The 26936-nt window shown below is 37.7% G+C and overlaps 1 protein-coding gene across 4 annotated transcripts; it reads left to right on the top strand.

The window, feature by feature from the left end:
• FRRS1 (ferric chelate reductase 1) lies at nucleotides 1-26936 on the top strand. 4 transcript variants are annotated; one of them, XM_050712166.1, is made up of 17 exons: nucleotides 6678-6727; nucleotides 7751-7808; nucleotides 12979-13174; nucleotides 13403-13539; nucleotides 14721-14815; nucleotides 15468-15618; nucleotides 16435-16614; nucleotides 17474-17572; nucleotides 18803-18950; nucleotides 19508-19624; nucleotides 20386-20501; nucleotides 20772-20858; nucleotides 21320-21417; nucleotides 21552-21610; nucleotides 22461-22604; nucleotides 23392-23453; nucleotides 23543-26534. In XM_050712166.1, the coding sequence occupies exons 3-17, from the start codon at nucleotides 12979-12981 to the stop codon at nucleotides 23633-23635; spliced, it is 1782 nt and encodes a 593-aa protein (XP_050568123.1). In that variant the 5' UTR covers nucleotides 6678-6727; nucleotides 7751-7808; the 3' UTR covers nucleotides 23636-26534. The 4 variants fall into 4 exon arrangements, with proteins under 4 accessions (XP_035393112.1, XP_050568121.1, XP_050568123.1 ...); XM_035537219.2 differs by lacking the exons at nucleotides 6678-6727; nucleotides 7751-7808 and adding an exon at nucleotides 1-338; XM_050712164.1 differs by lacking the exon at nucleotides 7751-7808 and having other exon boundaries at nucleotides 6655-6727; nucleotides 23543-26936.

Genomic DNA, 26936 nt, shown 5'->3' with positions numbered 1-26936 from the left:
GGGGCGCGGCCAAGCCTGGCCCATCCGAGCGGGTCACTGAGGGTCGGCTCCATCCCTAGCGCTGTGGGACTGCGGCTGGGCTGAGCCCCCTGCTAAAGGGTGGTGCCCGCGCAGGGTCTGTTCGCCACAGGGGCTCGGGCACCCGCAACCACCGGCTTTCTATAGCCGAGGTGTGAGGTGCTGGTTTTAAAAAAGAGCACCCTGACTTTGAAGGACGCTGTCCTTGCCATGGCTGCGCGCTGCAGTACCCGCAGTACCTGCAGCCGTTGCCTCAGGCCTCCCGCCACAGCAGCCGTTAGCTGCTCCCACAGTAAAGGTCAGACTTGCAGCTTCAGAAGGTCAGTCTATTTTTGTGGCCTAGAACTCTATAAGAAACGTTTTTGCTTCTCAATTTACAGTCACTGTGTTACACAGTTTATCATTCCCTCCCAAGGTAGTATATTTGTGGAACTATGAGAAGACCACAAAGCAATTTAGACTTAACCATTTACTTCCAGTCATCCCATGCACCCTATAGCTGTGTCTTGCTGCAACGTGTTCATCCAGTTAAGATGCATTTAGGGACAGCTGAAGGGCTTTGATGTTTCTGGAAACAATTCCAACCATTTCAAACTCAGTTTGTTATCTTTTAGTAGGTAATTCCCCCCCCCCCCCCCCCCCCCACTCCTCCCACAGAAAATTCTAAGGCATCTTTTTTTCCTCATTACAGCTAACATTTTTGATACCGTTGAAAAAGGTTTTCACAGTGTAAGTGAAAATATCAAGTTTTATGCCCCAGGCTTTCCCTAGACAGGCTGAGGGAAAATTATTCAGAAAAGCTCCCCCTGCATGTTCTCCCAACCCTGTTAAGAGAACTGTGTGAGTGGATGATTCAGTCTGGATTGTTTCACGTGGATATTTCCAGGGTGCCCAATGGGATTCTCCCTTCGTCTTTGCGCTTCCCAGCCTCCTTATTCCTTACCCAGCTTGCTAAACCTGCATGCTTCATATACAGGACAGACTTGTGCTCAACAGAAGCCCAGCTCTGTCAGTACACTACCTGTTTTCTCTGAATTGGAAGTGTCCTAGCAAGGAAATAAAAGAAGTTCCAACAGGTACGGGAATTACAGGAACAAAGTCAACAGTAACTGAAAGAGATCTGGACTGTATATTTGCTATGGTCCTCAGCAGGCTTCAGTATCCAGAAATGACTTAGCAGTTGTGCTGCCACAGAGCCTTGCACCAGTGCCTTTTCCTCCAGGCTAGCTAGTGGCCTGGCGCATGCTGAAAACAGAGAAGGATTTAGAAGTCTTGTAAGCTGCTTAAGCAGTGAACAGTTCTAAGACAGGAAGAAAAAATAATACCCATGTAACCGAGTCCCTTGGATAAATAGTTACCTTAAAGTATGCGCTTGTGAAAAATATTTTAAACTAGAAGGGTATTCGTGCATGCAATTTCACCAGTGCTACTAAATTTCCAAATGTGGCTTCTGTTTTCCGTACTTGAATTTCCACTGTGAGCAGGGAAACTCACCTTACTCTAGCTACTAGGTCAGCACTGACATGTCTCTGCTAGCATATCCATTCAGACAGTTTTTGAGATATATCCAAGTTTATGTTAAAGGATTGTTAAGTTTCACATGACAAAAATCAGTAGGAAACCAAACATAGAGCCTCCTGATTCCAAACCCTAAAGCAGTTATTTTGACCAACGTTTATCACGGTAGCTAGAACAGACATCAACAGTCTAAATGAAGGACTTGATGTGATACAGAGCAAAGATGTTCATTAAGTATTATTAAATCACTTAATAATTAGAACAGTATAATTTCATTAACTTTCAATTCAATATGATAAAAAAGGACTATTACAAATTTACTGAATGAATATATCAGATCCCTTGATGAAGTTTAATCAGGAAAGCAGAACAGACTGCCCTAATCCTTTCTCCATCCATATCACCTGACATGCTGTCACATCTCTCAAAGATTTTGGGCCTGTGTTACTTCAGCAGTAGTAAATTAAACCAGCTTTCTGCACATGGGAATCACACCACCAAAAGATCAAGGTGCAAGTGCTACCATTTAGCATTGCAAATATCACATAGGACACAGTTAACAGCAGTCATGAATAGTATTTGTTACACTGGCATCTAAATGGTGAATTTCACAGTGCTGTTTCATCTTCAGTTTGCAGTTTCTGTGTGTGTGATACGACACACCACAGCAGGAAAAGACCAATAGTAGCTTCAAAATAACAGTGGATCAATGCCATTGATCAGGAAATAATTTTCCAGCTTTTTCAAACATATTCATAGCAGAATATTTCAGTTCTTTTATATACATCTTCCTGGTATTCCCTCCCTTCCTGCCTTCTGTTTTGCACCCCAGTATTACAGAATACTTATCCTAGCAGTGGCCTCAATATGCTTTGGGTGGCCTATTTGCTAGATGTGAGATCACACTTAAGTCATATTGCTCATGGTTACTTTAAAGATTGACTGCAAAGAGTAGCAAAGTAGAGTACTTGCATGACAGTATTTTTTTTCTTTTTAAATATCAGAATAGCTTCCAATAACAACAGTAAAGGCAAATTAACACAGAGAGAACTTAACTGAACTTCAGGCTAAAATTATAAGCAGATTCTTTTGGCCTGCGTGCAGGAAATATTTGACTTTATACAATTTAAAGTGATAGCACAGTTTTTCTCAATGCCCCACACTTCTGACCTGTAAATTCATGAATTAACACTATATGATGATTCAAACAACAGGAAGTTTCAAAGGAGTTGAATCTTAGGGCTAGCTGTTTTCTTCTAATGGGGAGATCTCCTTCAGAAATGCAAACCTGATTTTGAAAGAAAGCTCTGTTTCTTTAAAAGTTTATCTTTGCAATTTGGTTAGATTGCAGCCTTTTCTGTGAGTTGGATCTTTGCCATGCAGTGGCTGAAAACAAGTGTTGTTCTTAAACACATTACATGCCCAGCTGGAATTTACATGTGGCCTTGGACTTTAGAATCTAGTATTGAGAGAAAGTGTTGGCCAGAACATTCAGCTGGTCACCTCCAGACCATTTTATCTCTTTCTTTGTTTAAATCCCTTCTAAATAACTAAACAGATTGCAATAGCCTGATAGGCAGGGAATAAACAGTAGGGTGAAAAAAAAATATATTTTTATAAGTAAGAATTCATATGAGATGAAGGGGCTAGGGCACTAGCCTCTGCAGTTTGTTCTTACTGAACCTGTAAATGCCCTTTACTCTAGTTATTTGGCAGTATTGGTTTGACCTTTCAGAGATGAACTTAGTGTCATCGTGAATTTTTGGACTGCTGAAACATTTTTTGTCTTGTTTTTAATCCTAGCTTTGCCACTCTTCTACTCATTGGCTTCAAAAAAACAAGTTTTCTGCTTCAACTTGTGTGTAACATTACACTGATAATATATATATATTTAAATAGAAAATCACAAAATTCAATGCATATATCTTAAAGAAGTCCAAATATAATTTTATTATTATTAATATAGTTTTTTCACTGACTTTAAGATACATTTTACTGTGCTTTTGATAAGAGCTTCACATAAATTTGATATTAATGGTCTTATGAGAATGGGGTGACCAGACTAATTTTTGTTTTACATGTAGGACATATTAAACCTGATTACTGAATCACTACCAGCATTTTTATTTTACTGTAAATCATTCCAGTTAACACCAGTGAGATATGTTGAGATCTAAGACTTCAGAGATCCTATTCCTAAAGTAACTGTAATAATGTTTTGTCAAGTGGAACTTGAGGTGGAACTGAGATTGGGTAGCAAAAAAACTTGTCAGTGTATGGGAGAGCATTATACTAGGTTTCAATTCATCTGGCAGTTCCATGTAATCCGGTTTTAAGTGCGTTAAACTGAGGCAGTTGTTGGTTAGAGCTTTTGCTAGCAAGCTCGTTGTGCCCTGTGAAATGGGATAATAGGATCTCAGGTACAGTGAAATTAATAATTAAAACAAACAAACAAACAAAACAAAACAAAAAACAACACCACAGAAATGATGAAAACATAGAAAACTCAATTAGGTTAATATTTCAGTACTTTTGTCAGAAAACTTCAGTAGTTTGCTTCATATAATGTTATGGCCCACACCTCATGAAATGGGTAAAATGATTTTACTACAGCCCTTTATCAACTGATTTAATTATGATGTGCTTTGAGTTAAGCATGGACTTTCGGTAAAGTGGCAGGTTGCTATTGCATCATAACACCTGCACAGACCTGGCTCAAATTGATATTGGCAACCACAATTAATTCATTTCAGATAAGCAAGGGAATATTTTTGTATTTAAATTCTCTTTAAGTCAAAGTAGGTGCTCATTTTGGTAGACAGTATCTAACAAGTGTGCTTCAGCTGTTGATGAATCAGAATAGACACAAAAACAAAGTAGGTTTCTGTGTAGTGTGAGTAGAAAACCTTATTTTACTTAGTGGCTAATGCCACCAGGTGGCTATTTAGTGTAATTGACTAAAAGCAGTAAATTTCACTTTTACCTCTGGGTAAACAAATATTTTTGTTAAATACATTTCCCAGTGTTATTTGTTGTATGTAATGTGAAACATTTAAAATGAGTGAAAATAGGGAAGCCTGATTACCAGATAGAAAGAAAGACCAAAGGAAAAAATACATAAAAAGAGTATTTCTTGAGGCCAAAGGTAAAATCAGTTGATAAAACTGGCAAGTTTTAAATAGTGTCAGAGCTCAAGGAAAAAGAATTAATTAAGTATGGAGAAAAATATTTCATCCTACATTGTGACTTTTACCACTGTTTATTTCCTTATAAATGATCAGGATTGTTTCCATGACTCGAGATTCCCTTCTCAGTGGGGAAAAAAAAAAAAAAAAAAGGAAAGAAAGAAAAGCATGTGAAAATTGCACTGTAGGAAAAATTCTTCCTAAGATAATGTTATTGTCATTATTTCCCTTATTATTACTTATTAATTATTACTTATTAATAGTTATTAACTAAGCTAGTAAAGCCGAAAAACTTGAAAATCTCTTGATTTGAACTCAAGTGCTGTCTTGCATTGGTAATTTCACCAGTAACACAGAGAAATCATTTGCCTAGTGCACATATATGGCACTTGAGCAAGAGCTGACCTTACAGAATTCCACAGTTTTGCTGTATAGTTTGCTTACCAGCCAGGAGGAAATTTGGTTACAAGGAACCACATAACAACATGGGGCCTGTTCAGAACTAGCTGCAATGGCTTACTGTTTTCCATATTCCTTTGGGCTTGAAAAAATAGCACAGCTATCAGTACATGCCAATATTGGACTGCATACTATTTAATTTCCAAAATTATATGTTTTACTTGTTTCCTCAGTTCTTAAGCAACACAAATTCCCCTTGAAATACTCGGCATGCAGTCTGCTTTGTAAAATTGCTGTTGTTCTCAAAATTATAAGCTTTCAGCTACTTCCTTATGGCCTTGCCAGAAACCATGCAAAAAAAAAGTCATCAACTTCTTTTTATATTTGATGATATGTTCCAGGGCACAGAACAAAGGAACTCATTTGCCACTTGCCATAGTCATCCTCTGGTGTAGTTCAATAGCAGATTATACAACTTTATCTCTCTTCAGGCTTGCAGTAAGATTAAAAACCAACTGCCAGCCCTCTGTGTCTCTAACGGATAATATGGTTAGGGTAGAAACTTCTGCTTTGCAATAAGTGTAGCATTGTTACGGGCACGTTAACACAGCTATAACTGCAGTACATTTTACAAAGAAGATAAATCCGTGGGCTTTTTATAGTTCACATATCCTAATGCATTTTATTTCCTTAATACTACTTGACTATTGATACTTAAGAACAAATTAACATGCAGTATTCTGTCATAAAAATATATTCATTAAGTCTGCATAACTATTGATTTTTTTTTTCTCTCAATAGAGAGACTTATATATTTGAAAAGAATCCTTCCAGACAGATTGGTGACTGTCTGTGGAGGAGGATAGAGGTACTTGTACTCACTAGTTAAAGACAATAATTGTTGTCTCTTACTTTTCTTGCTTTATAGCTCTTTCGCAGTAGCTAACGCCTGGCTAAGTAATACAAAATGAGATGCAAAGCAGCATTCCTTTCCTTACCTACTTTACCTTTCGCATATAAGCTAATATATTTTTCTAAATTCTCTGTAGTTTCCAACAGCATTGTAGCTTGCATTTTCATCCCTCCTTGCAGATCTGCAGACTTCCATATAGTTTATATTTCTAACAGTGTTTCAGAGGTATAGACCTTGTTATGTCAATGGGTCAAGACCCTAAAATCAGATCTTCAAAAAAATTTAGATATGAGTTCCTAGTGTAGCCTGCATAAACTTGGAGCTTGACTGTTGCCGGGCCTGTAAGCAGGGTTTTCCACCCTATGAACGCCTTTATGGCAGCAAAGCACACCCGCGCGAACAGGCTGCGGCTTATACCCAGCAGCGCCAACAAGCTCGGCTCAGCGGAGCTTTTCCAAGGGCGAGGTCTCAGTCAAACCCGCGAGGCAGGACTGGCTGCAGGCCCCAGATACCCCGCAACACCTCGGCCACCCGCACGCCGCAGAGACCCCGGTGCAGCTGCCCCCGGCCCGGCCTGGCCCCTGGGCGCCGCCCCCGCTGCCGGTGCCGCCCCCGCTGCCGCCCCCGGTGCCCGCCCTGCCCGGCGCCGCTACCAGAAGAGCGCCCGGTGTGGCGGCGGGGGTCGAGCAGGCAGGTGAGGGGTGGCCGGGGGGACGGAGGGGTCATGGGGCTGCTGGGGGTTGTGATTTAACCGGCACCAGGGAGCGCGGCTACAGCAAACTTCCTGGAAGCTGCTCGTGCTTTCCAGTCGGCAGCAATCGTGAAGCAAACTGAAAGCTGGGGGGCCCTTCTGAGCACCTCTTCACTGCTGCCGTTAATGTAAGCGCTTCTGAAGTGCTTTAGACAGAACTCTGACCTGTTTTTGCCCTAATATCTTTTTAAATACTAGAAAAGATTCTAAAGGTAAATGCAGGGTTATTGCATCTGAAAGTCACACTGCTCATGTGCTCCTGGCATGTTCCTTGCTTCTTAATGCTATAAGAGTATTTTCTTATGTTATTTCTTTGTTAGTATTCATAGGAGGTAACCCCATGGTAACTGCTGCAGTTGATGATGTAGTTGAAATTGTTTGTTGAGTGTAACTAAACTTATGCTACTTTTTAGGACAGTATGCACCTTAAAGGGTTCTTTGCATACTTACAAGCTTGCAGGGTTGGGGCCCTAACAGTTTGTATGCAGAGTGGTTGTCCCATATAAAACTAAATAATCAAAATCAATCACCAAACAGGGTGAAATCCTTGCCTCTTGCTCATTCTTGGTGAATATGAGGGAGCGTGGGAAAAAAAAAAGCTTAAATTCCTCTTTAAGACTTCTTTATTCTTCTTCTGAAAGAAAACATCTCTTTGATATAATAAGCTTTAAAATCATACTGTAAATTTATAACAATTTATGCTTAGAGTAATAAGGTATCAAAATTTTTTCTTTCCTTTTTTTTTTTTTTTCCTTTAACTGCATCAGAAGGTAATTAAAGTAATGACAATGCAAAGCTGTTGTGAGGTATGTGGAAGTTCGAAGCAAATAAAGCTGTGGGGTCAGTGCTTCATGATAACTTCATGCATTTCATCTGAAATCTAGGGTCTTGTGGGCTTAGCTAGGGATGGAACAAAAAAAATGTTTGCCTGAGGTAAAGAACACTCATAAATATTTCCTTTTTTAGTGTCTGGGTCCTGTTTCTAGTTGCAGAAGAACTTCCTCTGATCCTGCATGTGATAAAGGTTAATATTGTGAGATGTGAACCAAACAGAAGTTATGATGTACCTGTAAGCTTTCTTACTGTGAGTAGAAAGCTAATGGCAATTTTATTTGAACTTCTGTCAATGTAACAGAAGGACTGGCTTAAAGTTAAACGTGCTTAAAGTTAAACGTGAAGAAAGTTAAACCAGAAGTCTTAAAGTTATCTTTCAAAGTTGTCAGAGTAGGAAGACCAACAGGCTGAGGTGTACATGTTTTGTCATTTTGTGGTTGTGTGTTTTTTCTTCTTAATTTTGAAAGGATAATGAATTATTGTGAATGTGAACGCTAGCCGCATAAGTAAGGGCAAAAACCGGATAATCTGATATGGTAACTTTCAAAGGAGCAGGAGAAATTGACCCATGCTCCCTTTCTTAAAGGGAAATTGACTCTTGAATAGCAAGGCTTTCTGCTTTGTACAAGTGCGTTTCTAAAGAGACACAGCACAGTATCATGTGGGCAGACACCTGTTCATACAGCTTATTTTGCTTTAGACAGCTTCTTCCTTTCCTGCTTGCCCTCTTCTCTTGTGGTGTTCAGGAGAAAAGTTTTGGCCATGATGTTTTCTGTACCTCTTGCTTGGCAATATGTTTGTCTTGCCCATCCTCTCTCTCTCTCTGAAACTAGTTTTAGGTTTCATGCTATGCAGCTAGTGAAGTTCTGTCAAATAGCTCAAAGACAACTTCTGTGAAGAGATCCTTTGTGCGTGGGCATTATGTGTTTGAGGAACTAGACTGCTAGGGCTTGCTTTCCTGACACTACCTGCAGGGACTAGAAGCCTTTTAAACACAGGAAGGAATAGATATTAAAAAAAAAAAAGTACAAATTTAGTATGGACCTTCTCTTCGCCTCTGTTGTCCTCAGGAACATGCTGATAACAGGGAAAAAAAAAAAAGCTTACAGATAGTGTGTATTTATAAATTTCTCTTTGTAGGTAAGTGCAAAAATGAGATATATCTCTCTAGTTTTAATTCTTCAGTTGTTTTGTTGATTCTGAAGCCACACAGCAAATATCTAAATTAGGCTACTAAATTAGCCAGCTGAAGGCAGGTAACCAGGACTTCTCTCTTTCCCCCTTCTTGGGAGAGAAAATATACAACTGCTTTTGGTCTTTGAAGTTTGACAGTGTTAAAGTTGTCCACCTAAAAGACAGTTGAATTTCCTCCCGTGCTTTACATGCAGCCTGGCTGGCTAACCCTCCTAGCAATCCAGTTACTAGTCAAAGCCGTGTGACCCACTGCAAATTTTCAGTCTTATTTGTAGCTTACTGTATGGTTGGTTCTGGCTCTTTCAAAATCTGTTTCTACAATTATAACTCTCAATTCTTCCACTTGCTTCCAATCTTTCCCTTCTTTTTCCGTAAAGGAGAAGGAGGTGACTCCTGCATGAATGAGATGGTAAATTTCAGATGTTCTGTCAAGATAACACAGCTACACTTGTTGCTTTACAGAAGCTGGTAGATGCTGTTAAACAAACCTGTCTTTCTCTTTGCAATCGGTCTTTCCAGGCAGTCTCTTGAGGTAAAGCCAAAGACAATTACTTTGACAAGAACATCTCTAATAGTTAAAGTTCAAGCCCATCACAAGTTTTCTGCTAGCTGAAAGGTGGCTTCTAGCTCACTCTTTCAGGACTATCTTTTGTAGGTTTTCAGTGAGCTACATGTTATTAAAAATAACTGACCTGCAACCCACATCCCACTACTGTTGGAGTAACGGGCCATGCCTTTAGGACTGCATTCTGATTCTTCTAAGTGACTTTCCCCCAAATTCCTTGTGACTTATATGTAGTGTAGGTTCCCCAAAAGAGTGCTCTCACTAGAAGCTCTTTCTCTTGGGTTCTGACCTGTCCAACAAATGCCAAGTAACACGTGGTAGCTCAAGTGATGCTTCACTGAAACTCCAGTTCAAATTCAGCCAGCACTGTCACTTCATATGTTGTCTTTCAGTTCTTAATAGTGACTGATCCCTGCATGAAATTGGATTTTACAGTTATAATCAAGTTCTGTATGAAATAATCAGTAGCTGACATTCTCATTATTTGAGCCCCTTCTTAATGGTAATGTAGTTCTCCTTTTGTGCCTTCCCTCCCAGGGCAGGGTGAGGGGGTGAGTTGTTATACTGAAGCGGGAGGGTGTGAAGGAGGGAATATGTTTGTAGTCATGCTTCGAACTGTTGGGTGTTGGAATATTTTTATTTGAAAATAAAGGTACAAAACATAGTGGTTTGGATAACTTCCATATAGTAATGATGTGATATGCTATAGTATCTATTTGTCAAGGAGTTGTATTTCAAAGGTTTGTAAATAAGTCACTATGACCAAAGGTTCTCAAATCAACAAGCTATAATAACTTAGAGTGGAAACAGTATTTTAAAATGCAGTAGGTAAGAACGGACCATTCCGCTGTTTGCATGCCTCAAAACTTGAGTTAACAGAATCAGATTCTCATTTTGAATCTAGGTTTCATGGCCACACTTAGTGATTTAAGGGTTTCACGTAGTTCACTTTCAGTCAGATTTTTTATTCACTTTTCTAGAGAATACAATCAAGCTGACATCTGCTGATTCACCTTTATTAGAACATTTTTTAATTTCAGCTCTGTTTATGGGAGGAGTAGAATAACTGGATGAATGAGTTCTCTAAGATAGTTTTGATCAGCCTCTCAGGTTCTTTTTGACACAAGGTGGGGAGCTTATTTTGGTTTTTACTTTATTCTTTAAAAGGCACTTATTCTTTCATAATGAAGTTAAGCATGATTCACGTTACACTTCAGCTTTCCTGAACCCAACCTGTCTGTAATGAGTACTTTCTAGTACTCTTTTTTTTGCTTTCCTAAACTATTACCTTAAATATTAGGTTATGGAAAGGATTGCGTGTTATGAAAGAGGTTTTTGCTATGGTATTGGAATTAAAGTCCAGAGTTCTTCAATCTGAAGAAGCTAGTTAAGGAATAATCTCTTAAAGCTTGATTTCTCTAGAACTGTGACCTTTTATACTGTTTGGTCTATAATTAGTTTGTGAGATGTTTTCTGAAAACATACAGAGAGGATCTTTAACAGCAGAATGATTGGTGTTATGAGTGTGCTGAGTGCTTCCTGTCTTTCTGCCTCTTTAGCTGTGTAGGTAGAAAATGGGGAGTGCTAGAATATATTTCCAGGTTAACGGGGAAAACTGAATAACTGTTGTTTAAAGCAATATTCTAATCTGGAAGGTACTATTCTTTGTAAGATCTCACTTGGATTCTTGAAAGTGTATAGAGAAGATTGTTCCTCTATAGTTACCCCTATTAAAAAAAAATACTGTTTTTCAGTACAGTACTTTTCTCAGGTTTTGGCATTTTGTCCTTTTCCTCCACTTATTTTTTCTTTTCTGCCAGCTTTTGAGTTGAGTGAGTCTGCTGCAGAACTTGTTTCACTTTAAATCCCTACCACATCCTCTGCTACTTAAACTAGAATGCAAACCTATTTTTTTTTTTCTGTGATATGTAGTCTTATCTATTCTAGCAGCAATGTGTTTTGAAGATTTCTCTTGTACATATAAGCTACTTTAATACCACTATTGTACAGAAGCTTAGTTTTTAGCTTCCTATAGACTTCTTTAACTTATAAATAAAATCACATTGCTGTAGATTTGTGATAGCTTGGGGGGATACTGGAACTAAAAGAAAACATTGACTAACTAGAAGTTATAGATACTATCGTATTTTTATCTTGGGTGTTTGGAGGAGGATTTGAGTGGTGATCTTTTTGTTCTAGTTCCTGAAATGTTTGATCACCATCCCCTAGATTTTGTTTACTGGTATGAAGTTGAGAAGGAGCTCTTACATTGAAAGATGAATGTAGCATTGCCCTGGATTTTTTGGATGTTTAGCACTGCATGTATGAGGACTTTAGAAAAGTTAATAATGATTACTCTTAAGAGTGTGTAAGACTAATGATATGTCAGGTTTCTGTTTGACTGCCTGTAGATATCAGAGTTGAGTCTGAAACATCTCTGTGTCTTGCTTATCTTCACAACCATGCGTGCTATCAGGGAACTTCTTAACCTGGTGTTTCTTATCACTTAGTGCAGAATGGACAGAAAGCAGACTTATTTGCCTGGTCCATGTTCCTCTAGAGCTGATAAATTTTTTTTTGTCTAAGGATTGGAAGGATGGTATCTTAGTTCTCCCAGCCCCTTTGGACATACAAGTGCTTTTTCTTGTTGGCTAAGACTTTCTGCAAATACTGGGTGCAACTGTAAACCCTGCATGCTGCAGAACAACAAAAGAATTACCACAGCTTTCTTGAAAACAGCATTGTTTCAGAACAAATTATTATATGATGAATGCTGAAATTTAGGGGGTTCTTATAACTGTATTAGGCTGGTCAGTCCTACTACCTCACATGGCTTTTCATGTCTCCTGTTCCCTTAGAGATTATAGCAAGCAATTATATTGTTGAACTAATTATCTGGAGGTCCAATACTGAAAAGGAGAAGTTCTAAGGAACTCCTGTGTTTGTCTTAAACAAACATATTTCTGTTTAACCTTTTATACCAAATCCTCTTTTACATGTATAAAATCTATTTCTGACATCTGGTAACCACAGTCTCCCTGCAGAAAGGAGAACTTGTCACCTGGGAGTTCTTTGTCATAAGTGAAGACATAGACACGAGTTGTGGAAACTCATGTTGGCAGTCCTAATAATGCGCAGTTTGGAGCTATGATGAATAAATGAGTGGGAATGGTGTTAGCTTGGTATTTTTTCAGTACTGTGGATCTTTATACATCAATTAAAATGTTTTAAGATCCATCTGTCCTGTAGATGTGTTTAAGGGACTTGGATTTTTTTTAAGAGAGTGGGAGAGCTGTAAATAAAAGAAATTTTAAAAGATGATGTAAATGTCCATCTGGTGGATCAAGGGATCCGTACTTATACTCTTGACCATATAAATGGCCCGAAACACAATCTGTGAAAGTCCTTGCAAAGTCTGGTAGCTATCACAACCACTTACGAATTGTAGCTACTGAAGATGGGAACGGTGTTTTCTCATGCAGGCTTTTGTTTTCAATGTGCTTCTAAAATTTAGTATTCAACATGTTCTAAGAATGAATGGTGACCTGCAATGTAAATGTTTGTGGTATTTAATTGCCTGTAACTCTCATACTTTATTCAGATGGAGCTGCCTGGCCTGGCTTCTGGTTTTTGGATGCTTATTTGCTTCTATGTATCTGTGAATGGATATCCAAATGGGAGAGTAAGAGAAGCCTGCATGAGCATGATACCCTGTCATGGTAGCTCACCACAACCTTCACCTGTGCACATCATTACAGTTAATTGGACTGAATTTAAACCTGGGGACACTATAGAAGGTATTGTGTCAGTTATAACTGAAGAGTTTAACTTACTGTTTCTTTGTGTTGCAGCATGTATTTACTTGGGTAGATACAGCAGATCTATTTAAAAAGTTGTGTTGTTCAGGCCATCCCTTCAGCAACCACTTGGTGCTTGGAAAATGAGCTTCTAGTGGTCGTTGCTGAGGCACTTCATTTGTCCTCTGGAGAATGTTCAACTTCCTTTTATTTTCATTATTGCTACAGTTCACCTGTCTGGACCAGATTTTGAAGGATTTTTCATACAAGCCCGGGATGCAGAACACTTGGATAGCCCTGCGGTTGGTTACTTTATATTAGTTGACCGGAGACATTCTCAGCTTCTGACATGTGGCCGTACCAAGGTATAATCTGGTTTCTTAAAATGGGACATCGGGCACTGGGGTGTTTGTTCTGCCCCATTACAGATGTAGTCTAGTACAAAGCTATATAATTTTTGAGCTCAGTAAGTCTCCCAGGAAATTGCTATAACTTGCAGCATAGAGGCATGGCTTACTGCAATTTTATTTGTCTATTCTTATAAACTATTTAAATGCTCCTGGTGGTAGAAGACTACTGACTACTGTATACAGCAGTCATAATTAGTGAACAATGGATATGTTCTACTGCATACATGCTTATTGTACTTCTTAGAAAGAAGACAAGCTCTATTTACTTTGGAGAAGAGAGTAACAGTTTGTCATGCTTGTTAAGGACATAATGTCTCAGCAAGGAAACCTTCCACAATAATTGACAGAAAGCAAACACTAGAATAGGCCATTATACTTAGTGTAGCTGTGTCAATTAGTGTTAGTGGAGCTGCCTTAGTAACAGGTTAGATTACAATCTCAATATTCATTTTATTTAAATTCATCGTGTTTCACATGCAAGAGATCTGAACTGACTAGTGTTTCAGCAACCAGCTTGAACTTCATGCTCATGTGAACTGATCTGGACAAAGTATCTCAATCTTCCTGGATGTTTTTTCTCTCTGTTTTTACCACCTGCCCCAATTAATGTATGCTGTAATGTGTATGCAGTGCTGCAATGCCATGGGGTTATGTTTCGTGCCCTCTCTGATGAGGACTTAGTTCAGTGTTATGCCTGATTTGTTTATCTTGTACAGGTAACTCTGACCTGAACACTAATTTTTGTTCTCTGTAATACTGGTCCACTTCTCTTTATACAGTCATTACACTGTTCCTTCATGTTCTCAGTGTCAAAAAGTGTTATGATGCTGTTTCTGCATAAACACTGCAGGGATCTCTTCTGTCACTGAAGTCTTCTGGACTAAAAGATCTCTAGTTTTTCCTTTCTAGGCTTTGTTTGGCAGTATGTATGAATTTCAGTGGTAGACTTCATCTGAGTGGATCATGACTGACTGGGGAAAAGCTAGTTGTCGACTTTAAGTTGCTTACAGTGAATATGTGCAGTATAGCAGTGCAATATCTCTTCAGAATTTAGCTGCAGCCTATGTAATGAATGTGTTAAATGAAATGTCTTTAGTGAATACCGTCTGTGTAACTCTTAATATGTACATTTTCAGAATTCAGCAGTCAGTCACACAAGTAAAGCAAAAAAGAATTATGTAAAAGTTTATTGGATTGCTCCTGGAAATGCACCAAAACACATACAATTTCTGTAAGTAAGTCCAGTATTAGTTTTAACATTAAAATGCAAATAAAATAAGCATGTACAATTGTCTGTGACAAATACTGACCAGCAAAAGTATACTTGGACTAATGGTCCCAAAAGTCAACACTTACTGCAGAGTCTACATTAATACAGATATTTGTTCTTTATGTAAAGTTTGGAGGTTATTGGTTGTTTTTTTTTGTTTTGAGGGGAGAGTAGAAGGGAATTCTGAGACTGGTTTCTTTAGTAATTCCAGTTAACTGCTTAATTCTGATATATGTGGTATGCAGTGGTAAGATTTTTTTTGTTTGTACCTAACAAAATGGTGCACATAACCTCCCATTATACTGTCTTTTTTTTTTTTTTGGAACTAGTGGGTAAAAGCCAAGGTGTAAAAACATCACCCTTCTGAGGCTATGAACTACACTAGAGACATGAATGTGTTTTATATCTAGTAGGGCATGTAGTAGGATGCTTTAAAGTTAATTTTCCCCCTTGAAATGCTTTCTTATTTCAAAATGCTAGAAATGGTGGGGGCTGGCATAAACATAGGTGTCTAGCAAGTATGTTGTAGAAACTATAGGAGCTCTTTTTTAAAGTAACATTTAACTGGTAATGTATACGGTACTGAGCAAGTGTGCATGTATTATTTTTTAAGAGCCACAGTTGTGAAGAAGTACAGGACTTTCTGGGTGAAGATTCCTGGTCCTGTTGTTTCTCAGCCTAATGCACCATTCCCAACAACACCCTTATATGTGACATCTGAGGCTATATCAACATCACATTCAGTTTCCTACTTAACAAAGCCAGTAAGTAATTATAAATCTGAATAATCCAATCTCTAATGCTTGTGATGAATGAAATTTAATAAGTCCCATTGATACAGTTAGACAGAAAAGGAAAGATGATAGGAGTAACTTACATATCAGACTAAGAACATAGATGTCTATCCTGTTGTGTTAGTTTAGTTGCTTGAACTTCTGTGGGTTGAATGTTACCATGCCTCATGTGGGTTAAGTTTTTAAATGTTCTATCAGCCTTCTAAAGTCCAGATGAAAATTTTGTGTACCTGGGAAGAGACTTACTCTGGTCTTGACTCCTAACTTATTCAGTAACTGCACATTCAAAAACTTCCGAGTACGTCTATGTTACTGACTTCTACTACTGATTCTTGACATTTCAGTGGATTGCGAAAGCATAACTACTTGATCCAGAATAACATTGTGACTTTTAGTACATATCTTGTCTCATTGCTTGTCAGTGGATTTACTGCTTTAGAAAGGAAATAAAGCTCTTCCCTTCTTCCTGCCCTCATCCTGCAGTTGATTTTGACCTCTCTAAAATTAAACTGAAGGAAGTTTCTTTCAAGTTTTTACTGTTTAAGGTTATTCTGCTATATTGTCTTTGACATGAAAATTCAACTTAAATAAAAGTACACCTTAGTAAGTAAAATAATAGTGAATTCTGCCTATCTGGTAACTATAGGGATGGGTTAAGAAATTGGTATGTGGGTGTAGATGGCACTTCTTTCCAGTTCCTTGTATGCTTTCTTCTACAGTACATTACAAAGGGAAAAACAAGAGGAATTCACATTGTTTATGACTTATTTTTGATTTGTTTTCTAGTTTAATGCATCAGGTTGTGGAAGTATGAAGTTCTGCATTAGGAATCCTTCAAACTGTGATCCTGGAAGTGCTTCGTGCCTTTTCTTATCCTTCCAGCTGCAGAAGAGTTCGGTACTTATTGAAATGAGTGGCGCCAGTGAAGGGTACTTGTCATTTGCATTGTCCTATGACCAGTGGATGGTGAGTATCCTATTTCTGCTTCTCTGGTTACTTTTGTGATCCTGGTAGAGTTTCAATGATGCTTCAGGAAACATGCATATGAGAAATGGGTTAGATTCAAAACAAAGAAATTTCTTCCCTGTAGTGCTGAAAGAAAGCACAGGTGGCTTTTTAGAGAGGCTTGCTGTCTTAGCTTGAGACTGGATTTCTGCATTAAATCTCCCAGTGGATATACCTGTTTTCACTGAATTCAGCCTTAGTAATAGCACAGTAGCTGACTGGAATTCCTGGCTGGATAAATTTTGCTTTGTTACCTAGGAAGAAAAAAACACTACCTCTCAGAACTTGCATTGCTGTTTTCTGAAAACCACTTGCATTTCAGCGTTGTTCATATAAGAGTGACTCAATCCTATCTTTATAAAGTGTTAAAGGATTCTTTTTTCTAATTGCTTTTAAAGTGAAGGGACAATGCTGAAAATGTGAAATCCATAAAGTGTTGCACAAAGATGCTTTTTATTCATGTTCCTACTGCAAGAGCAATTTGTTCTTAACAGTATATTTGTACACTTACAGTTATGAAAAACAACTTGTAACTAAAGGGTTTTAAAATACCATTAACATCCATCTCTTTCTTGTTTTAGTAAAATTTTAAATAAAGAAACTTATGATAATATGGTTGTTACTTTGGAGGTGGGGGAGGAACATGTTAAATCATAATATGCCTTACTGTTTGACTTAACATGGTTCCACTGTACCACTGAGGTGTTTGAAAGCTGGGATACAGCTTAACAGCTTGAGATTTGAGTCTTTTGCTAGACTTTTGGAAATTGTCATTATAGGTCTTTACTGGTCTAGAAATAACTTTTTCTCAAATTTATAGGGTGATGATGATGCATATCTGTGTATTAACGAGGACCACCATGTTAGTGTAAGCACTGCATACCTGAAGGGACGAAGACCTCCTGTGTTGGATTCAGAGGTACGCATGGAAACACCTAAACCATTCCACAAATGTGGGTTTGAAGTGATGAATGGTATGCTACTGCTTTGTGCTTTTATTTTACAAAGCAAATGTAAATAGTCAATTGGATTTAGAATTCTTTAAGTTGAGATTGATTGGGCTCCTCCTCAAAAATGAAAGTTAGACTTCTGAAGGTAACGTTTACCAGGAAGGAAGTCATAGTGGGAATTTACATGATTTAGGAACTTTGTGCAAATTACTCATGCAACCCTACCCTTTTGCTAGGGCTGAGGTTGTGATCTATGTATCTTGGGTTAGAGGATAGAAGGGAAGCAGGGGGTTATCACTGTGAATTGTAAAAACTTGTAGTAATAAATCTAAGCCTTAGGTTGCTACATTAACTTACTGACATACTTTCTAAGTTGGTATGCAAGACTCTTCTTTCCTCAGATCATTGCTGTGTCATTTCTTTGCAAGCGACAAGAGTCACTTGCACGGGGTTAATTTTAAACCAATTACTCTCCAAATCCCTTTTGATGTACTAGTACAGCAGAAGGTATCACAAAAAAAGTCTTGACATAAGCTGGAAGTATCTGCTTAACTAGGGCCTTTAATACAGAAGAGCAGCAAGTCAGGATCTCTACAGTACATCGTTGTTAGGATTGCTGTTCTTACCTTTATACCTGCTTCCTTATGGTTGTGCTGGATTCTTATCTTCCAGCTGTTTTTGTAGAGCTAAACAGGTCTATGGGAGAAGACTGTTCATTTATCTACTATAAATGTATATCTTGAAAGCAGTTGACCCAAATTGTGATGATCGGCCCCTAGGGTCAGACTAGATGTTAAGAAAATTCTTTACTGTGGGGGTGACCAAGCATTGGAACAGGCTTCCTAGTGAGATAGTTGATGCCTGTCAATGTTCAAGAAGCATTTGGATAATGCCCCTAACATGCTTTAAATTTTGGTTAGCCCTGAAGTGGTCAGGCAGCTGAACTCTGTCTTTGTAGTTTCCTTCCAACTGAACTTTTTTATATTTTATGTTCTGCTATTGTACTGTGGTCATCTGAATTGCAGGGGAGAAAACGACCTCTTGGCTGCGTTAGCATAAGAAATGTTTTATCTCATTACCTGAGATATAGGATGATGCTTGTGTTTGCTAATTTGAAATTAGCCCAAACAGTAGCCTTAAAAGCAATAACGAATCCTATTTTTCTGGAAAGACTAAGTATTAAATCTTCTGTTTCACAGAATGCCCTTGAAGATGTGTCATGGAGGCTTGTCGATGGTGTTCTTCAGTGTTCTTTTAGAAGGAGTATTCGTCTTGCAGCATATAAAGAGAGGTTTAATCTAGATGCCAGTTATTATATCTTTCTGGCAGATGGGGAAGCTAGTGAAGGTAAACTTGACTTGCGTGGTTGCTGTTCTTTGAACAACTCTAAATGAATTACTGTAACATAAGATACACCTTAGCTGAGAATTAGTATCTGACCTAAGGACACAAGTTTCCAAATTTGAGAGAGGCATTTAGTCCAGTCATCTTTACTGGCTATCTGGGTCATGGCTTTGATTTTCAAAGTTAAAGACGACTTATACTTGTGTTGTGTTGCATGTGCACTTGATGCTAAGAACTGTTAGCTTCTTAAGATCTAGCCATACCTCTTAAAAAATGGAGTATAGCATCAATGGAAATTATTCTTCACATTTTGTGTGTAGTGGAGAATGCTTTTCTCTGTAGAGGGTTGAATAGGTTCTTGTATATTAAGTATGCAAGACAATTTAGATTACCTTCAAACTTTAATTCACAAGTTAAGTTCCTACCATATTGCACGTTAGAGGTTTTGTATAATTAAGTTCCATAGTTGTAACGGGGCTTACATTCATGAATAAGGAATAGGCTGACTTTACAAGTGTGACTTGCATCTGCTTTAAATAAACTACTTTGTCACTGTTTAGGTGGGCCAATATACAAACATCGTCGTCAGCCTCTAATTACCAATGGAATGTACAATGTCACAGGTGTTCCTCAGGATATTGGAGGTTCTCGGTCCCCAAGACTCATCAAGGCTCATGGTAAGTTGTACCTCTCAGCTTTGACTTCCAGTTCAAAATTAGCTGAGACTGAGTTTTCCTCACTATTGCTGAGTATGTATTTCCTCTTCTTGTCATTCACTTTATTTTTACTGTTGGGTAGCAAGATTTGAGATTGTCAAAACAGTTAAGCTATTAATAATTTTCCATTTCAAAACAGTTATAAGATTCTCTTTACCTAGGAAAATGAATCTGTGTTTGCCTTTCCTCTTAAATTTTACTTAGAACTTGTTTCTCTTTGCACCTTTCTCTCTGGTTTCACTTATTTTCATTGCATTGTTGGTCTAGATCTGTCTGAAATGAGAAACCCTTCGACTGATTGTCCAGAGCTGTTGAAGTGAATTTTCTCTCCTAGTTCTGGACTGTAAACTAGGCCCATAAGAGAACTGTCATTCATCCTGTTGATGAAAGCCTGTAATAAAGGTCACCCCTCATTCTCTCTTGTATAAATTGGTAACAAGACAGTATCTCTCACTGTATGTAGGGATGTATGTGAAAGGTAAAGTAGCCAGAGATGCTCTGTCATGCTGAGGGTGTTGTCTAATCATCCTTCTTATGGATGATTCTGACCTCTAGCAAGATAAATGTTATAAAATTGTAGTCTAAACCAGGTGATTAAAAACTTATCACCAGTAAATTCTGATGGTATACGCATGGGCTAAAATATTATATGGTCTTTGAAGCAGTATTAGCATACAGCTAAATGACCTATGTTTAACTTGTGTTTTTTCCTTTTTTTTAAGGAGCACTAATGTTTGTTGCTTGGATTACCGCAGTTAGTATTGGTGTCATTGTTGCACGATTCTTCAAACCTGTCTGGTCTCATTCATTCCTGTTTGGAAAGGAGATGTGGTTTCAGGTGGGCAAAATCTCCCCCTAGCTGTATGTTCTATTTCTATTAGCAAAACTTAAACCTACTAGATTCAAGAAATAAGAGGTCAAACTTGGTGTGGTTTTCTTTTTTTAGTCTTATAGAATGGAATAACTGCAAATTGGAAATTCAGACTTGAATAATAAAAGCAAAGTCCAAAGAGGCAGCTAAGAACATCCTTATCTGCAGATCATTAGATGTATTTTAATTGTGTATTAAGAAAGTCATAGTTTCTAAAAGCAGACTTCAATTTTCTAGGTGCATCGTATGCTTATGCTGACCACCGTCATGCTTACAAGCATATCTTTTGTTTTGCCTTTTATATACCGAGGAGGTTGGAGCAAAGTAAGTGTGTGGTTTGTTTTTAACTTCATTGTAAAAATAGCACCAAATAAATGAGAAGTCCATTGACTCTAATGTTACAACTATTGTCAAGGGAATTGTTGCAAAAGTTATTGAGAAGGCAAACTTCAAATTCTAGCAACACAGAAGAATGTTGTCTCTTTTACAACTGTAGCTAAAGGAGACTTTAAAGCTAGTGCTGTCTGCTGTTTACATGGAAGAATTTCTCAATGCAGCATAAAGGTGGGACAAATCCTGGGCGGACTAATCAGTGTCTGTCTTCTTCCTGGGAGAACCATCTCCATCCATCTGCAGAGCAGCTTGTTCTGTCCTGTTATCTCTGCCAGGCTAAGCACATTACTTTTCCACCACCGTAATTTTTATAAGCTTAAATGAAATTAACATTTTTTTTTCCTGTAACTTTACATAAATATGATACTCAACAAAAAATGTCTTATGTTTAGCAAGCAGGTTTTCATCCCTATCTCGGCTGTACTGTGATGGCTCTCACAATCTTTCAACCACTTATGGCAGGTTTCAGACCATCTCCTCATGCACCAAGGTACTCAACTCACTCAGTTACAAAATGTGATGTTTTCACTTCATTGTTACTGCTTAAAATATTTTTTAATATTCTTTGATTTTTATTTTAAATTACTTTCCCGAACAACATAATGCTTTTCTTCATTTTTGTAGGAGGCAATTGTTTAACTGGTTTCACTGGAGTACTGGTACAACAGCTAGAATACTAGCTGGTGAGTAAGAGTAAGTTGTAACTCCCTTTTAAATGACTTGAAGGAACTCTTGTTAATTATCTGGACTATTGCTCATCTAAAGCATCTGGACATCTAGGTATTGAGTCTTAGCACGTGGGATCTTCTGTGCCATTTCAACTCTGAAGTAAAATTAAACCACAGGTGATAGTTAAATCCTTTTTTACCATGTTTCACTTGCTCAGCCCTGTTTAAGGTAGGTTCAGAATGTGTTGTCTTACTTTTTACCTCATGGTTTCCACCTCTTCACATAAACTCTAGAGATGTTTTCCTTCCACCTTTTTGCTGGCCATCTTCTGCATGAGTTTTTAAGTTGCCATCAACTGCAACCTTAAAGGTATCTAATATCAAAGATACTTCAGACAAATGTTAAGGATCTTTATAGTGAGGAACTGTTTTTTATCTTGAGTCCTGTTTTCCTCTTTGAATTTTTTGAAGATAGTGTTCTTATTGTAACATAGCTCAATAAATCACTATTTAACTTAAATAACCATAATTGGGTCTTCATTCTATTTCCATAAGGTTCCACAGGCAGCTTAAACACAAGTTCGGGTGACTTTGGTCTTGTTGGTCGTCACACATGCTAGTGATTTGTGTGACTGCATAGGGCACTGAGCAGGATGAAAACTACTTTGGCATCCTGGCCTTCTCCTTCCTTCCCTGTTTCCACACCCACCCTGCCCAGCAAAAGCTTTTTAGCTGCAAGGATTCCTTTAACCTCACTCCCCAAGCAACTGTAGGCAGTCTGTGGGAAATCTGTTTCCAAAGGTGAGAAACTTGTTTTAATTGCACTGATGCAGTACTGAATGTCTCTCTCATTTTTGCGAACTAGTGGTGACTATGTTCTTGGGAATGGATCTACCAGCACTTGACCTACCAGACCCATGGGACACCTATACAATGATTGGTTTTGTAGCTTGGCATGTTGGTATTGATGTTCTTCTTGAAATACACAGCTACTGTCTCATACAGAAAGGTACAAGCCCAACCAATCTCTTGTTTTTACCTTGCTTGGTGAGATTTGTGACAAAAAAAAATGTAAGTGAATTGAATTTGTGGAGGTGCGTTTTGGCTCCTAACTTAGAAGTTGAAGGGAATAACTGTTGAGTAATGGTGTGATATCTTCTTTATAAATTGGTATGGGAGTAAAACAGTTTTTGAGACTGTGTTACAGAAAAATTGTTTTTGTGCTGTCTCAAGTGGTAGCCTCTTATTTCTCAAATCACAATTCATAGGGCAGACTGAAATGTGCAAGTGTTTTCCCAGAATCTATCACCTCTTGCTGTGGTCCTGATACCAGGTGGGGTAGGACTAGCACAGATTAATTCACACAGATTTAGTCGTCTTTTTATTGTCATAATTTACTGGTATGAATGGATATATTGTATGAGCAAAATGATCTGAAATGTAACCACAAATGCTTGCAATTTTGAGTGAACAAGGGAACAAAAGTGAAATTATGGCTCCAGTATGTCTAAGACTGATAATAACTTCATTGGAAATTCTTAATCTTGCTGGCTGCTGTCACTGAAAGGAGATCACTGTACACAAGTAAATGACCTGTATCTAAAGCAGAGAGGAGACATTTGCAGGATTGAAGCAGCATGGTATCTTAACAGATGGTATAAGGGGGCAAGTAGAGGAGTGATTAAAATAACTTTAGGTTAGTGTTTCACTCCTAGAACTAGATGAATGAGTCTAATGTTTAAACAATCTAAACACAAAACAACAGTAAATAACTGCTTTTCTCTTCCTACTAACAGCTGAATTGATAGAGGATGACAGAGTACAGATATTGCAGTCACTCACATCTGCAGAAGCAGAGGTAAGGCAACACTTGTAAATACCTGCTATGGGATGGGAAATGTTTTTTTAAACGTAAAGACTGACACACTTTTTTTTTTTCCCTTGCAGGGTCATCTGTTTAAACAGATTGTGTTAACGATCTATGTCTGTGGAAATATAGTATTCCTCATTGCCTTCCTGGCAGCAGTCTACCAAATATGAAATAAGTAACTGAAGACTCTGCAGTGAAGTACTGTGCACTTGAAAAACCTGTGAGGAATACTTTATTATGTTTCCCTCAACACATCCCTGAAGATGTAATCGAAGAATAATAGCACATGTTAGGGAGAACTTGAATTCAAATCAGTAGAAGGATGCTGGAATCCTGCAAAAACTGTCTTCTGATGTGATTTTTAGTGTGAGTCTTTGCCTGAGTAAGGAATTAAGTTTCTATTTTTAGTAAGCGTAGTAACTAACTTGATTGGAGTTTATAGGCTAAGAAGACTGAGATGTACTGAAACCACTGTTTTGATAGTTAGTTCCCTAAACCTTTTGGGAATGTTAATGGAAAGCGTGATCCCAAATCTATCATATCTGTTCACTTTACTGTGTTCTAATGATGTGAAATGTGACAATTTCCTGCTCGTGACAGTTGACCATCACAAAAACTTACTGAAGACAACTGTCACAAATGCAGATTAATGCATTCTTTATCTTTGCAGTTAAATGCAAAAGTTATTCTCTGCTCTAAGAGCAGTACACATGTGCATACGGGTTTGGGAACTTCAGTCCTGTAGTTAAAACACCATTTACATCACTCAAAATACTGTTTTGTTCCCCTCAGTGCTTCTAAACCATAAAGAGAAAGTATGTTGGCAATACAAATGCATTAAAACCAGTTGTGCTTATATAACAATCAAACAGGAAGAACCTATCAGTATATGCATGTATTTGTTTATGGTCTTGGCCAGTTGTGGCTTCTGAATTACTGTTCTGTATGAATAAGATGGGTTTATGCTACTTGATTCTTAAATTTAACTTAAATGAAAATATTTGTTGGATAATGTTACTCTTGTGTTTGCACTGTTGAGTGAAATGGAGACTTGGAGTTGACCTGACTTCAGGAAAACACAGCTTCTGTTAATGTTAAATGGGTTCTTTGAGCTGTTGTACCTAGGAGACTGACTTGTCTCTATGTGGATAAGGGAGAGCATTTTCTAGTCAATAACAGATTCATCTGAATGATATGAACTAGGTAAGGGTCATGGAAAGAGATTATTCTTAATTCTTTGGTTCATGGTTTACTTAGATATGGAGGATCACTCTAGAACAGAATCTCAGAAGTTAACCCTTAACAAAGCACTGAACTGCATGACACATTTCTTGTAACAATTCAAAGTATACTTCTAGCCTAGGGCTATTAACCTAGCTAAGAATAAAGGTGTTGGAGTACTAGAACAGCAAATACTGGAGCATATCTTGTTATCGACTGTTTTAGCAAGAGCTCTCTACTACCTGACAGACAGGGTTAAAACACTCATATGGGTCAGGAAATAGTTCTCTCCATTTACTAATGCAGTCTAGTTTGGCCTCTTCTGAAATCCACAATGCAGTCTGCAGTGACAAAACATTCAGAAAGCTACAAGTTTGTAGTCAGTTATCTTGGCTGCTCAAGAAATTTCCTTAGCCATAAGAGCATATATATAGCTGAGATTAATCCCTCTGTCAGCAGCAGCAGTAGACTGAAAGGTGAGTGTAAGTTGAATGGTCCCTTTCCTCCCAACTGGAGAAGTCTATCTCAGATTGAGAAGCGGAAGACCATGAAGAAATACGGCAAAACACAGGCTGAAGGGCAACAAGCACTTCCTTGTGCGTTTTTTGATCTTTTTGATCTCAGAAACCTGGGAATCACAGGTCTACTTAATACTAAAATTTTGAGGGACTTTTGTATACTATAAGTTTATAGAAGAATCTCTAAGCTTAGGTGTGATTGGCTTTTTAAATTAAGTCAATGCCAAATTATTTCTGTAATACAATAGCTGTGCTATGTTGCTTCATTCTCATGTGAAAGTGATCACAGGGTTTTTAAAACATGAATGTAGGTATCTTAATAAAAGCTTTTTTAGTAAAGTGAAAACACTATCAAATAGAAATTAGAAAAGAATAGTTTTGTCTAGCAGCAAAATGGATTGTCTGTTTTCATAGTAGGTGCTTATTTTATAAATTAAAACTATTTAAATTCTTCCTGGAGAAACTTGTACTGAAATTGAATGTTGGAATATTAACATGTTTCTCTAACGTAGAATAGCTCTCTCCCAAGAGCTATAGAGCTGGCAGATTTTTTTAGTTGCTCTTTGGATAACTTTTTCTTTCCTGGTACTGGCAATATTGTGTAGTTTGTGTGAGGCCTCTGTAGCATATTCTAACATCTTTGATTTAAAGACTTGTTAATTTTGTGTTCCCCCTGCATGACTAGTAAAAGGAAGCAATGTGTGATTATATTCTAGTGACTATCCCTACATTCCTATTATATTCTCTTAAAAAATAAGCTATGCAAGAGTTTGCTAACAAAAGGCAGGTAGCAGGAATTTTGGCTCTAGAGGCACTACTGGCTGCTGTACATATCTTTTCTTTATTGATAACTTAATATTGTTTGGAGGAAGATTTCCCTTTTCTTCATAAAGGAATCCCACTGAAGAGAACTTCATAAGAAGAGATCAAGAAGGTTTTGATGTTCTTTCAGACTCAGATTAAACTTGTGGTGACAAATCAACAGTAGTATATTTCTGCTTGGATTCTTCTAGATAGGCAAATACTCCCTAGTGAGTGGAAATTCACCACAGAAGTTTATTGTTTTGATTGAATTGTTAAATGAAGTCTTCAAATACTTCAAATCATCTGCTCTTTACAACTACAAATAATGTTTCTTGTATATGTTTAGAAGAAAACTAAGTGGTGCAAGTTGCTTGAATGCTTTTGAACTCTTTGCTATTTTGCTTTACTTGGAATCAAGTTTTTGCTAGTTGATATGCAGGCTGTAGAATGAATTAAGAAATAAAACTTTTTTTATGGTGAATGCTACACTATTTCCTTTTATTCCTTTTATCAAAAAAAACAACAACAAAACACATTTGGGGGAGACTTGTATTGAGCGTAATTTTTTTCCTTTTGAAAAGGTTTGAAAAGGTTGGAGAGAGCTTGCCTAGCTTTTGTTTTGTATCTGTATTTATAACGCTATGTGGCGCTCTTGCTTAAATAACAGCGTTTTTATTTTGCTTTCAACAAATGTTGAAAATAGGAACTGTTCCTAAAGCTTGAGAATTTTTATGATTAGCTGATTTATTCAGTGAATTTAAGTTCACTTTAAAGCAGTTCATACAGATGAAAATAAATGTTTCATTATGTCTAAGCTTTTGTTTCTATAGTTATTACCTGTTTTCTTTTGTCATGTAAATTGTACTTTACATGTGTACATCCTTTTCCAAACAACTTAAGATAAATGGCAATCACGGAGGAGGAACCG

Source organism: Cygnus atratus, chromosome 8 (genome assembly GCF_013377495.2).
Source record: "Cygnus atratus isolate AKBS03 ecotype Queensland, Australia chromosome 8, CAtr_DNAZoo_HiC_assembly, whole genome shotgun sequence".
In the NCBI taxonomy this organism is placed as follows: domain Eukaryota; kingdom Metazoa; phylum Chordata; class Aves; order Anseriformes; family Anatidae; genus Cygnus; species Cygnus atratus.
This window is presented reverse-complemented; position numbering and strand designations above follow the sequence as displayed.